At 39.9% G+C, this 14767-nt stretch overlaps 2 protein-coding genes and 1 long non-coding RNA gene across 3 annotated transcripts; 2 read left to right on the plus strand and 1 right to left on the minus strand.

The window, feature by feature from the left end:
* Positions 1–1432, plus strand: MOS (MOS proto-oncogene, serine/threonine kinase). Its single transcript, XM_083451311.1, has one exon. The coding sequence runs from the start codon at positions 357–359 to the stop codon at positions 1380–1382; it is 1026 nt and encodes a 341-aa protein (XP_083307437.1). The 5' UTR covers positions 1–356; the 3' UTR covers positions 1383–1432.
* Positions 1433–5679: 4247 nt separating this feature from the next.
* Positions 5680–8744, minus strand: LOC310682584. Its single transcript, XR_014514023.1, has 2 exons — positions 7309–8744; positions 5680–6934 (listed from the first exon to the last, which is right to left on the minus strand). It is a non-coding gene; the product is annotated as an uncharacterized lncRNA (long non-coding RNA).
* A 37-nt stretch (positions 8745–8781) lies between these two features.
* On the plus strand, positions 8782–12781 carry RPS20 (ribosomal protein S20). Its single transcript, XM_083451470.1, has 4 exons — positions 8782–8934; positions 10361–10460; positions 11623–11696; positions 12557–12781. The coding sequence occupies exons 1-4, from the start codon at positions 8932–8934 to the stop codon at positions 12737–12739; spliced, it is 360 nt and encodes a 119-aa protein (XP_083307596.1). The 5' UTR covers positions 8782–8931; the 3' UTR covers positions 12740–12781.
* Positions 12782–14767: the final 1986 nt, after the last annotated feature.

Raw genomic sequence — 14767 nt, forward strand, 5'->3', positions numbered from 1 at the left:
CATGATTTCCATGAATGGAAGTCTTGTCACTAAAATAACTTAGTAGGGATAATTTGTACTGAACTCAGTGAGACTTACTGCTAAGTAAACGTGTTTAGGATGTTTAGCATTGTGCTGTAAGTATGTTTAGGATTAGGACTGCAATATCAATTCCCTTTACAGGCTAAAGTTACTAGAGTAATTATTAAAATTGGAATCATCTGAAGCTGACTGGAGTTTGTCATGTGAGATTAAATGCAGCTATTTATGAGAAGGAAACATGAACTTGGAGGCAAAAGGAGAACAAAGTCAAGAAAACCTACTTAATCCTTTGTCTTGGAAGAAACTGTGTTGCCTAACCTTCTTTTGAAACAATTATGCCATCCCCTCTTCCACATAGTCGTCTTCTCCATCTGGAATTTTCTCCATCTGTGGAAACACGACCCTGTAGTAGTCCCTTGGTGTTTCCTGCCAAACGTGAAAAACTCTTGTTGGGGGAAGGTCCCTTGCCTAGGGCTCGTCGGCTACCCTCTCGTGTAGCTTGGTGTTCCATAGACTGGGATCAGTTGTGCCTGCTGCACCCTCTAGGTTCTGGTGGCTTTGGTTCTGTCTACAAGGCTACGTACCATGGAGCTACAGTGGCTGTAAAGCAGGTAAAAAAATGCAGTAAGAACCGTTTGGCATCACGGCAGAGCTTCTGGGCAGAACTAAATGCAGCACGCCTTGATCACAAAAATGTGGTGCGTATAGTGGCTGCTAGCACATGTGCCCCTGGCAATGAGGATAGTTTGGGCACCATAATAATGGAGTATGTAGGAAATCGGACTCTGGACCATGTTATCTATGGGACTGGCTGTATAACAGCTAAAAAGAAAGATGATCAGCTGAGTATAGCTCAGTGTCTGGGCTACTCCTGTGACATTATGGCAGGCTTAGTGTTTCTCCATTCACATTTGATTGTGCATCTGGATTTGAAACCTGCCAACATATTCATCACTGAACACAATGTTTGCAAGATTGGAGACTTTGGATGTTCCCAAAAGCTACAGAATGCTGCATCCGACCCACAACTTTGTCAACAAGGGGGAACATACACCCACCGTGCTCCTGAACTCCTTAAAGGTGAGCGAGTCAACCCCAAGGCAGACATCTACTCTTTTGCCATCACCCTCTGGCAAATGGTTACACAGCAAGAGCCTTATTCGGGTGAGCGCCAGTATGTACTCTACTCTGTTGTAGCTTATAACCTGCGCCCTTCTCTGACTGCAGCTGTGTTTAGAGAATCAACCACTGGCCAAAGGCTTGAAAATATAATTGGAAGCTGTTGGAGAGCTGATGTAGCACAGCGTCCTAGTGCAGAACTTCTCCTTCACAATCTTCAGTCCCTGTCTCTAATAGTATAAAAGACCTTGTCTTGTCCCCCTTCGTTTTTATTGTTGATCATCTCTTGCTAAGTTTGTGTATCTTATTGCTCTGATTCTTCTCTGCATGCAAAAGAAGTTTAAAAATATATATGTTGCTGGTGGTCAATTTTCTATAAATAAAGTTCATTACAGGAAATTAGTAGTAGGTTTGATGGTGTTCAGAGAATGCTATTAGCTGTATTTGATGGTTCTCAGAGACTGCTATTAACTGTATTCAGTTTATTATTTTGTCCTAAGCATCTGCATAGGTTAAATATGCTCAAGATCTGAGACTTGGTTGCTATCCTAGGCACACTTTGGTGGGAATTGGGTCCATTGAAGATAATGGAGCTTCCTAATAGGAATGCATACCAAGAAAAATGTAACAATTGTCATACTCCCAGTGTCATATATCAAACTAGTATTGAACAAAGGGGGGGGGGTAACAGTGTGATTGTTATTTTATTCTCTTTGAAAATGGTGATATATCTGTGTGGATTGAGCTACAAATAAGTTATATAATTTCTTTCCTTGTTTTAAATATTACTAAGCCACAGTGACATGATTTCAATGGTCAAAATAGGCTCACAAACAAGGTATCAGTATGTGTAACATATCCATGCATTTTTGGGGGAACTGATCAGAATGATGAATAATAGATTGGCTCGCTATTTTGTCTCCAGTTCAGATAAACCATCCAGCTGTTCATTACCAGGTGGTACAGTTTATGAAGATACTTTCTTAACTGTACCTAGATAACAAAAGGGTTGACAAAACAGAGACTGATCCTTGATGGGCAAATACAACTGCAGTTCACAAGCAGTCATTTATAGGTCATAAATGTAAGAGTATGTTAAGTTTAACTATCTAGTGATTGCTTTTAAAGTGTGTCCAGACACAATAGAGAACAGGACTCTGCACCTTTAATAGTAATGTAGAAGTCGGAATTTCAGCAGGTGTAGCTTGTCCTGAATCTAGCCACCCTAGAATGAATACTCAAGCATTATTCTCCCAGATTAGTATTGTTTGGAAAGGAAAAAGAATGATCTTAAATTGTTTCCATGCTTTGTGCCCCTATGTGAATTACAAGCATTCTGAAAATGATAAAACCTTACTTGCGGTCTTGGGGAAACCAAGAACAACACAAAATAGTTAACTTCTAACAATGGTACTGCAAAAAAATTTGGATACATATTCATAACAATGTACTTTTAATATGTGGTGTGTGAGTTATGCTGCAAGCCATCATCTGATCTTTGGGTGAAGCGTGGTATATTAATTAACAACAACAACAACAATTTATTGTTTATACCCCGCCCATCTGGCTAGGCTTCCCCAGCCACTCTGGGCGACTTCCAACAAAATATTAAATTCCAGTAATGCATCAAACATTAAAAGCTTCCCTAAACAGGACTGCTTTCAGATGCCCCATTGATAATGAAGCAGGAGACTGGAGGACTGCGATAGTTTTCTAACTAAATCAAAAGATATGGTGAAATCCTTGCTATTTTATTGCAACACCCTCTCAGATGACCTTTGAATTATGGATAATGATTTGTTTAATTTTACTTCCATGCAAATGTCAATGTTCCCATTTTGGTTGTTGCAAGTCTTCTGCTACCTTGTTCTTAAATGTTTGTGTTTAACATTTAAGCCTTGCTCTCATATCCACATTTTCTTTATAACACACACACACACACACACACACACACACACAAACACACAAAACCTTCAATTTTCTTTTATGTTAAGAAGTGCAAGTTTAAGTTTATTATAAAATAATAATAATCAAAGCTACTTCTGAAAACAGTTTCCCTACCATCCCAATACTCTGGTCACAGTTCAGAGAGCTCTTTTAGGTCACATATTTACTATGGACTTTGGCTTATGATGGTGGTGGGGACGTCCTCTTCTCCTCCCCTCAAGTATTTCAAACTGCTTCAAACAGTCATTCAAACTTCCAAGAGACTTACCCTGTGCTACAATATGCTGCTGTTTGTGGGGGGTAAATCATATTGATTTCTGTATTATGACTATGGCAGTATTTGTTGATATGAATAGACTGTGGCTTAAGTTACATAAGCTTAGAGGATAGGTTGTTTTAGGAACACAGCTGGGAGCAAATGCAATTCCCGTTCTCACAATAAGAAAATCTTGTTTCCAGCAGAATCAAGTTTTGCCAAGTTAGTCTGTTTTGATTAAGATATAAGGAAGTTTAAAATAGCACTCTCAATTGTATCTATTTAAACAATAATCCAAAATAAGCAGAGTATTTTTAAAAACACAGAATAGCTGCTGATGCTTCCTGACTTCGTGCCTAGAACTCTCTAGCTTTCTTGTTTGGCTGACAGAATGACACTCTGTTACGACATCTAAAACTATATATATATGGCAAAGTCTGAGGCATCTATAACTTGACAACTGGATATGTGTCATACACTACAAATATACAGAAGTGGTGTTCTTAATATAGTATAACTGAATGCTCACCACTGTGTTCACCACTGTGAAAGTGAACATTATTGGGATCAGACCTGCTTGTATTTGTATGGAAGAAATATCATGGGGTCCAGAAATACTCTTACTTGGATATGGCTACAAGTTGCAGAAGTAAGAAGTTCTATCTCCCACATTAACATGTTTCCTTCAGCTTCACTCATTACAACCTATGTATGTGCACAAAAACATGGGCCTGAGAATTTCTCTATGCAGTTGTGTTGCCACTGTGAAACTAGTTTCCAAAATTGTAAAACATGGTATGTAGCTACTGGACCCCAGAAACAGCTTTTCCAGAATAGTGTCTATCAATTATAATAAAACAAAAATTCCAGAAGGTATCAAAACACAAGGATTCATAGCTGTTATTAGATGAAATTTCCCTTTCATATGCAGATTGCTGCCTTGAGACTTTAAATGAGCGCTAATTAGGAGATCGAGCTACCTGTCCACACAAACTCACTTTTAAGAGCTAAGACTGCAATAGGGATGCGTGAGAAATATTATTCTCTCCACATTTTGGGATGAGCCAAATTATTTTACCATGTCCCCTGCAACAATGTGCAAATCAGGACATAGGTATGTGTATTAGTCTCCACAATTTGTGAACCAATATGTGCACCAATACAATACTAATTATTAGTTAATTTATGAACTGCTTTCTGTGAAGTATTTCAAAGCAATTTCACAATACATAACCATTTAGAAGGCTTGTTGAAAGAGGAAATGATTTTTTTGCTAAAAAGAGGATATATAGCACCTGTCTAACAGACAGGTGCTGACACACTAGAGGGCCCATTGTAGTATCATGCAGACAGACTTCCTGGCAATATGATATCTGCAAAATGCTCTATGTTGCATACTGTAATTGTTGGTTAGGCATATAAAGGGGTGATATTATATTTTAGGTATCCTTGTTCTAGCTGAAGCTGGTAAAAACTAGCTAGCTTAGAACAGCTAATAACTCCACTGTAGTCATGCAAGTAAAAAAAAAAAAAAAGTTTAATGCAGCTAGGGAACAAAGCATGTGGTCCCTTCATGGGGAATTGTCCAGAGAAAAAGATAGCTGCTTCCATAAGCAGTCCTCAGACCACTTTATAAATGCATTACTTTTATTTTAGTAGAACCCCATGGATTTTTAAGAATGTATTCAAATGCATTATTGCACTATGAGAAACCATCATGGAACAGAAATACGCTAGGTAGTCCACACATAACATACTTTAATGTATTATTTACAAAGAAGTAGCTTGTGTGTCAACATAAATGGGTTGCTATCTATCATTTTTTTTAAACAATAAGAACTAACCTTCACATTAGATGCTCACATTAATATAAATGTATATATAAAAATCTGTTGTATATTTGCCTTTTGTCAACTCTCCTATTGCATCTTAGACCTCTGGATTTAGTCCTAAACATCTGTGTTGCTGATGTAACAGTTGGGTGTATCTTATCTTACAGACTTAGTTTTATGTTTCAGTTTTGTTTTGTTTTAAGAATGTAACTGAACTTTGATCTGAATTGAAGTTCACATGTTCAGTTAGTATACTTTATAAGAGATGCTAGAGGAGGGCTATACCTGGTTCCTAACAGAATCAATGTCAATAAAAAGTTATTCCTTTTTGCCATAATGTGAACTCCTTAGCATCTCTCTAGATGGGAAAAGATAGAAAATTCTTATCTACAATGGAGAAGAAGTGAATAGGTATATATGATAATCCCCTTCTGTTGAGAAAGAAAGGATAAAAAATGAGTGCTGCAGAACTCTAAACGCCAAGAAAATTACTGTGACAAAAGGTTTCACGCATCGAGTGTTATTCAGTAAACAGATGTATGGTTACAGTGTGAGAAAAGTGGTGGTGGTGGTGAGTTGTAGAATGGAAGAGATACATAACATTTCAATACAATAGTACAATACAATAGAAGCACAATGATTATTTACAACAGCAGGAATCAATGTTATCATGTTAGCTTTGCTGAGTTGCTTTTTACACCTGTAGTGAGACAGAATGCCCTTTTCTTGTTTAAGACCTAAATCATGTTTGGGGAAATATTCCACCAACAGACTTTTATTTCACTTTTTTTGCCACCACATTACAAAGTTGCATAGGACTCCCATCTCAAATCTGCTTCAAAGTGTTACATCACTGAACTAGAATTTAACTCCAGCAATTTTGATTCTATTTATTTAGATTTTAAATTTAGGTCAAGGATTTATCTCCCACTGCCAGCATTGTTTTCCTAGGTTTGCTAGGCTAATGTATATTGCCAATAACAACTGTTGACACTGCTGTGCATAAATAATGCTTTATAATTATTATACTAAGATCCTACTAAAAAGGAATTGTTTTCTCAAGCTCAATATGGATGGCATCTTTTCTTCCTCCCTATTCTCCACATGTCTTACTGCAAAACTACCACCAATGATATTTAATCTCCTTTGTCATCCATCAAAGCTGTTTTGTATCCATATTAGCTTCAGCCACTTACCCAACCTACTTAACAAAAATGTGAGTGTGGAAATGAAATAGACTTATCCATTTCAATTTATCTACAACCTTCGTCTTTTAAAATAAGGCAAAACCTTTTATATAAGAGATAAAAACAAATGCCTGATAAAAATGGTTACATTGCTGTTTTATCCTACTAGATGGGTAAGAGTAGTAACATGATTACTGAAGCCCTGCTAATGGAAGCAAGGAATTACTGGTAAATCCTATATTGCTGCGATGTAAGATATGCCTATTTTGCATTTGTATTCCTGAAGGCATTCTGACTTTTGTTCAAAATAATGACCAAATTGTTCCAGGGTGAGTTGTCACCTCCCTACACCCCAACATCTCATTCCCATTTACCTGGGAGTAAAGTTAGGATTGCACTGTTGGTTGGATATATCATTGTACAAAGCAGAAGAGAGGGTTTTTGCTGTCCAACAGGTACAAAATTGTGGTAAAATGGTCATCTGAATGGTTCTATTGGAGAACAACATGATTAGACAGTCGTATAGTTACCTACTACGGTACTTTTATTTGTTGTTAGAACATGTGTTCATACTAGGATTTTATAAAGGTAAAGGTACCCCTGCCCGTACGGGCCAGTCTTGACAGACTCTAGGGTTGTGCGCCCATCTCACTTAAGAGGCCAAGGGCCAGCGTTATCCGGAGACACTTCCGGGTCACGTGGCCAGCGTGACAAAGCTGCATCTGGCGAGCCAGCGCAGCACACGGAAACGCCGTTTACCTTCCCGCCAGTAAGCGGTCCCTATTTATCTACTTGCACCCAAGGGTGCTTTCGAACTGCTAGGTTGGCAGGCGCTGGGACCGAACGACGGGAGCACACCCCGCCGCAGGGATTCGAACCTCCGACCTTTCGATCGGCAAGCCCTAGGCGCTGAGGCTTTTACCCACAGCGCCACCTGGGTCCCCACTAGGATTTTATAGTACCTTATTAAAGGCATTCAGTTCATTATTATGGAAAATGTTCCATTAAGCCTGTTCCTTAAAAACAGGCTCACCATGAATGAACTTGGGTGAGGACTAAGGGGTTAATACATGTAAGGGTGAAGTTGTTCCAAATAAAGTATAATTTAATTCCCAAATGTGTCTGATTGTGAGGAAGAATAAAGTTAAAAGTTTGCAGATCTTTAACACAAGGAATACTGCAAAGATAAATTATTCTGCCCTAGTTGCATATGTTCAGAACATTGGTGTTCTTGGTTGTGTCCTGCCTTTGAACCATCCTATTTAAAATGTAAATATTCATATACTGCTGCACCAGTCAATTATAAGACTGAAAAGTGATTTATTCTTTCCAATACTTCATAATAGGTCTCCCTAAGGACTAAACAGGACTAAACGTTGACTGCATCACGATCTATCCCATGTTTGTCTTTGTCTGGAAATAGAAGTCAGTTTGCAGCAAGTGGGGAGTGATCCTATTTCTCCCCCCCTCCTCCCAGCACCATTTTGCCACTGTAGATTGCCTCCCCATGCTTTGCACCCAAATGTGCATAGTTGCTCAGAAATAAGTACCCTTGAGTTCTATGCAGATTACATCTAAGTAAGTGGAAGTCTTAAGACTGCAAGTCTAAGAATGCTGTGGGTTCCATCACTCTAAAACAGATTGGTTGACCCAGAGTATCTCTGAAACAAAGCTTTGGTCTCTGAGCATTTATGGGAGTAAAACCAGCGCTCAATAGAGTAATCCCACGCATGCTTGTTTGGGCGTTAACCCTCGTCGGCTTCAGTGGGGCTTCCTTCCCCCTAACTCCAGCAACGTGGTTAACACAGGTACCTTCCATCTGTACAATTATATTGATTCTATGGGCGAGGGGCTGATCGGAGTCAATCACTGCTGAAATGGAAGGCAGCCTAGAGCTAGAGATATAGATAAATAGTTTTAAAAGGGGCGAGGGAGCTTCCGGGGCCAAATTCTAACTTGACAGACGAGGCTTGGCATCCTGGATAAACTGCCTCCGAGCAGCAAAGGCTACAGCAGAAGACGCCTTGTGAGTACACTATATGTTTACCCTTCGATGGAGGGGGGGGGGAGTGTCTTATTCTGGATCAATCGGAAATTCCACATTTCAGAAGGAAGGTTTTAGAGTTTCCTTTCCTCCCTGCCGGAATAAAGGGGGAAATGACAGAAGGGAGGTTTCAGGGAGATCCTACGCTTTCCCTCGCAGGGAAAAGGACTCTGCTACCGGCATAAGCCTAAAACCCATCGCACAGCCATGGCGGCTACCCTCCCTCCGCCGATCCGCCGCCCTGAGGAACAACTTCCGCCCCTGCCCCGCTTCGCAGGCCCAGCCCTCGCTGTCGCTGCTTCTCCTCCCCATCCACCCACCCGAATCGGTTCCGGGGCGAAGGGGGGGGGAGAAAGGGGCGGGGCGTGTGTGCCTCGGCGAGCCTATAAAGCCCGCGCCGCCTCGCCAGCCGCCCTCTTTGCGTCCGTGTCTCGGCGAGGCGATCGTTTCCTGACTCACCGCTGTTCCCCGGGCCTCGCGCGCTTCGGCCAGGAATAAGTCGGTCAGGAAGGCTCCGCGGCGGCCATGGTGAGGGAGACTGGGCCTCAGGAGGCGCGCGGGAAAGAGCCCTCGCGCCGACGGGTTGCCATGGATGTTGGAGGCGTTCGAATTTAACGGTTTCGCCTAAGGCCCCCAACCCAAGCCACCTTCTCGCGCGTGCGCTCTCGCTAGCTGCTCCGAGGTCGTGGCTCTCGGTTCTTCTTTCCTTTATGCCTCATTAAAAGCCCACCGTGGGTAGAGACATGCCTTCTTTCGGGGAGGGGGTTATTGGTTCGTTCTTGTTTTTATTACGTGTTTTTCTGTCCCCGTTTTGTAGTTTTTATGTTGTGAACCGCCCTGCGATCTTACGAAGAAGGGCGGTATACAACTTTAATAAATAATGGTAATAGGCGGGGAGGATACGTTTCCATTCCCGCGTCTCAAGAAAGATGGGGCTTCTGCTGTTAAGAGGCACGCGTAAGATCCCGTTTTGATGTTCCTCGGTATGTTCACCAGATCAAGCTTTAATGCCGTTTTAGCTGCAGCTCTCGGGAAGTAAACCCCGTAGAACAAAGTCGGATTTACGAATAAATATGCACAGGTAGGATCGGGCTGCGCAAAATACCGATTTGCGGCTGCTTGGTTATACCGAGGTTTATAACCAAGTAGGACGGCTGTGTCCACGTGCTGCAGAGAAAAGGCCTCTTTCTTCGCTGTTAACTCGCGTGGTGGAGAGATGTTTTCGTAGGCCCTTAAGAACTACAAAGATTCTTAACTTTGAACACTTTCGATTTCGTTGTCCACTGGGGCTCTTGTTATATATGTTTTTGCTTCTGTTTTACTTTTATTGTTTCTTACTACATGGAACATTTTGTTAAAAGAGCAGGATATGCATTATGAAAATAAATAGCTCTTCATCTCAGTCACCAAACTTGCAGTTTTGTAGTCAGTGAATAAGGTTTGCTAGATCCTAATTTCAAATTCAAGGGACACATGGTGTATTGCCTGGGTCTTTTAACAGAGCCCAAGTGGTCAGTAAAAGCTTTTTGTGCAGTCCTATATTGAGAAGTCTGTCATGGGACACCTTTCATGACAAATACTAGTACGCCTACAAAGTTACTCTTTACTGAGTATCCTGGGGGTTTTGTTCTTTGGCATTGAAAGTGTAAATAATTATACTTATTCCTAGTCACAAAAGGCTAAGATATATCAATTAATGCTTGAGCTTGAGCAAGTTGTTGCTGTTGTAAAGATGATGCAGAAAATGCCTTCCTATGTGTGTTTACTGTTTTATGATGTGCAGAGTGCTAAATGCTACATTTCTGCTTAGTACTGTAATGGTGGAGGGAAAGAGTCCAATATGTGTGGTAGATCTTATTTATGATTTTAAAGATTGATTTGAATTAGTTTTTGAGGTTTCAAAACTAGCATCAAACGAATGCCAGAACTTATCATTACAACCCATTTCTTTCAGGCATTTAAAGATACTGGGAAAGCACCTGTAGAACAGGAGGTAGCAATTCATCGAATCAGAATCACTTTGACAAGTCGCAATGTGAAGTCACTTGAAAAAGGTAAGTAGCAAAATAGCTGATAGGATCTAACCCTGGTAGATCAGTCCAGTGACCCATCTGGTTCAGCATCCTGGTCTCACATGGGAAACCCACAGGCAGGACCTGGGTGCATATTCAGAGGCATAGTTCAGCCATTGATAGCCTTATCTTCTTTGTCTAATGCGCTGGATGAAGAAATGCTTTCTTCTGCCTGTCCTGAATCTTCCACCATTCAGTTTCATTGAACGCCTGTGGATTCTAGTGTTATCAGAGCATGAAGAAAACCTTTTCTATGCCATGCATGATTTTAAAAAACTTCTGTCATGTTGCCTCATACTTTCCTTTTTTTGTAAACTAAAAAGCCATAGTTGCTGTAACCTTGCTTTGGGGAAATTTCTCCTCTCGATCATATTGGTTGCCCTTTTCTGCACCTTTTCCTAGTCTCCCATATCGTTTTTAAGGTGAAGTGACCAAATCTGTCTTCAGTATTCCAAATGTGGTCACAGCATAGATTTATATTTAAATTCTAAACGGCTGGCAGAAGTCTGTGCACTTTCCCACCCAATTTTCTGTTTTGGCAGTTTCATCCTGTACAGTTTGGTGCTTCTAAGCCCATTGATTTCATTGGGCCTTATGACATCGTATTGAGTTGTTAATGTAGTTAATGTTTAAAAATGGTGAGGACATGCTTGATTAAATGACGATTTCAGTTGAAATTGGGGGATTAAGGACTCTTCTATAGACTCATTAGTTGTGGTCTGTTGAAGTTAGCTATCTTTCTTATTGAGGTAGATTTGCATGTTTGTACCATCCGGTTTGCTTCCATATTTTAAGTGCAGGGGTGGGGATAAAGTCTAGGTTGATTGAGGTAATTTTTATGTTGCATAAGTTAAAATGTTTGCAGTGGGCATGTTTATGAAATTTGAGAATGTTGCCTTTTAAAATATATAGAAAAGAGAGCAATGAAATTAGTTATCCTAAATTGTCGTCACTTCTAGTCAGTTGTTGCATTGGCAATTCACAGGAGGAAACTTTTATCTACATTTGTTGGCTATGAGGACAAAAGTGCACTGAACTACTTTGATTAATTTATACGCTATTCTGAGCCAACACATAGTGCTTTTTAATTTTATTTTACTGATGAACACACAACTTTTTAAAAACTCAATTTTCATTTTTATAGTCTGTGCAGATCTGATCAGAGGTGCTAAGGAAAAGAACCTAAAAGTGAAAGGACCTGTCCGCATGCCCACCAAGGTATGTAACTGCATGCACGTTCTTATCCTGAATGTTTTTAAGTTTAAATTCTTTCTTGACATCACTTCTTCCTTTGCTTCATAGCTTTTACAGATGGAAGATCCTCTTAATAAGGCCTATCATTGCATCATATTTTACTTGCTTTGTAGTGAATATATTGGTTAGGGATGGAGAAGGAGATAGAACTAGTATAGTAATGTGTAGTATAGTATTGAATAGATTTTTTAAAAATAAGTTAGAGATGTATAAACATTAGAAGGTACATACAACATAGTACCTGAACTGGGAACTATCTAGTAAGCACCTATGGTACCTGTCTTTAACCAAAGATGCTACGGTAGTGTGGTATATATGAGTCTGTAGTTACTGGTAAGTCAACATAGCAATATGGTGCTTGTAAAGTCTTCAGTCCTTCATAATGGGGCTATTTGCTGAGGTAACGTTGATCAACTGCTCTGTTATCTCCTTGATTTCCCCAGGGATACAAGTTTCTGCAAAGCTCTATAGACATCTAACATAGCATTAAGCAAGTGTCGCATCATGTTCATTCCTTGAGTTTAAGGAATATTTTGGTGTGACAGCAACTAATCTCTGAAATGCCTTGTCTATTGATATTAGGGAAGGTACTTGGTTGTATTGTTTTTTATGCTTGCAACCCCACCCCATTTTTCTCAAAGGCAGGCCTTTAATATGTATATTTGTTTTTTATAACTTGGTTTTATGTATATTTTGATAATTTTATTACACCTAATGTTTTAATGTCTGTTTATTTCTATTTTGAATGAATATTTTATGTAAATACCTCATTTTTTTATTAACCTTGCTAAATATATAAAAAAAACATTTTACTCACATTTTAGACTCTGCGAATCACCACAAGGAAAACACCATGTGGTGAAGGTTCCAAGACCTGGGATCGTTTCCAGATGCGCATTCACAAGCGTCTCATTGACTTGCACAGTCCTTCGGAGATTGTCAAGCAGATAACTTCTATCAGTATTGAGCCTGGAGTAGAAGTTGAGGTTACCATTGCTGATGCCTAAATGATTGTCATCTGCTTCAATAAAAGTTAATATCAACTTTTACTTTTTGTTGTGTGCTTTATGGCAGTGTTCCTGCTTTAATTATGAATAGTATCAAAAGCCTCTACTTGTCCACAATTAAAAAGCCTACACAGTATGTAATTATCAGGTAGGTACGAGAACTCATTCAACAAATGAAGCGTACCAGTGTGAGTAGACTAGGTAGGGTTAAGGGAGGGGGTTATTGGTTTGTTCTTGTTTTTTGTATGTAATTATGTGCTAGATTCCTCCTGTTGATCATGTATATATAGTCAACGTTAACTATGTAGCACTTGAGCCAAAGTCTTGTATCACAAGAAGTTTGTTTGTATATCTGGCTAGTTTGGGAGTTGCATTCTTGCCTCCAGGAGCCAAATCTGTTGTTGTTTAGTCGTGTCTGACTCTTCGTGACCCCATGGACCAGAGCACGCCAGGCACTCCTGTCTTCCACTGCCTCCCACAGTTTGGTCAAACTCATGCTGGTAGCTTCGAGAACACTGTTCAACCACCTCGTCCTCTGTCGTCCCCTTCTCCTTGTGCCCTCCATCTTTCCCAAATCTAATGTTTGTTTATCGGACTTCATTACATGTGACAAGTGGAAATCAGTAACATTAACATGAAATTAAACATCCTTCAATACACAGTGTCCACATAGCACATTTGACGTAAAAAGTCACTGAAGTATTTTTATTCAAAATATACAAGAATGCTAAATGGAATTTTAGGCCCGGACCACTGCTTGTAAGGAGTTATGATAAATCATGGCTATGTAGGAGTCTGAAAAATAGAAGGCTACATTTAACTTAACGTTTGATTGATAATGAGGGAGAAGGCATTTGCTAATGCCCTCTGCTGGAGAACAGCTGCAATTGTAAAAGCACTGTATTTTTGTGTGCATTTGTAAGTATAAGGTGAAACACCAAGGGTGTGCATTCAGTTTAGAAGTAGCATTTGTGTTTTTTATCCAACAAGAGAAGTTCTAAAGTTTTTTTTATTTTATACAAGAACACTTGGAATGGCAGCAATGAAAGACTCAAATCCAGGTAAGTCAGCTAGCTACATTTAGGGTGATTTTAACTTCCAGTAATCCACACTGGATACATACCTTGGTTAGCCTGCACTTAAGATGCAAAACATGCACCTAGTGTGTGGATAAAAGTTCAAAAGGATATTTTGCTATCCAGAAGTTATAACTTTATGTAAAGGTGGTGCTTTAGGGTTTCTCTCCATATTGGAATATATATTTTACTCTTGCTTATTTGCAAGCAGTTATGCACCATTGTAAACACACAAAATGTAGCATTAAGCACTTCTGAAAAGTTATCAAGATAGTTTTGTGGTGGAAGCTACTGAAAAGTATCCTTTGTGATTCTTTTAAAACTTGGGCATCTGTGTGTATACATTAAGCATTCTGCTGGATGGTCCTGCAGCTCCTGGACAGGTCGAGAATTGCATGTAGATGGGTTAAGTATTATGGATGAGGAATTCAATGGGTGGGTGGGTGGGTTACAGATTGAAGCCCTGAGAAGGCCAGGAGAAAAGTTTCCCAGTAGTAAATGGGGATGTGTGATTCTAATGCCTGTTCAAGGTTGTTGAGGTTTCTGTGTGGATATAATCTGCTTGGCATATGGGAGTTCCCTGCATAACTTTAAATGGGCAAAAAATCTGTGGCCTTCCAGATGTTGCTGGACTGCAACTACCCTTATTGCTTACTATTGGAAAATGCTAGTTGGGGCTTAGCTGATGGCAGACCTATAGCATATGAAGGGCACATTGACAGTACCTGATCTTGAGATATTTTGTAAATATAGTAGTAAGATTCTAGCAGACACAGCTGATGGGAACTGGAGTCCAATAACATGTAGACCAGAGTGGGTGGCAGCCCCATAACTTGATCAAAAATCCTATAGGCCTAATAAGATTGCTGACTCCTGGCTGAAACACAGGTGTCAGAAAACTGAATACAACCATTATCAAGCTTACTCTCTGGCAGTGAGGATGGAGAAGAAA

Source organism: Podarcis tiliguerta, assembly GCF_965153285.1.
Source record: "Podarcis tiliguerta genome assembly, chromosome: 7".
NCBI classification, from domain to species: domain Eukaryota; kingdom Metazoa; phylum Chordata; class Lepidosauria; order Squamata; family Lacertidae; genus Podarcis; species Podarcis tiliguerta.

What these genes read in the sequence shown, in the direction of transcription:
- MOS (XM_083451311.1), top strand. Translation starts at nt 357, where the DNA reads ATGCCATCCCCTCTTCCACATAGTCGTCTTCTCCATCTGGAATTTTCT.
- RPS20 (XM_083451470.1), top strand. An exon ending in TGTGAAGTCACTTGAAAAAG is followed by an intron (nt 10,461 to 11,622) that starts GTAAGTAGCAAA and finishes TCATTTTTATAG; the next exon opens with TCTGTGCAGATCTGATCAGA. An exon ending in CTGTCCGCATGCCCACCAAG is followed by an intron (nt 11,697 to 12,556) that starts GTATGTAACTGC and finishes CTCACATTTTAG; the next exon opens with ACTCTGCGAATCACCACAAG.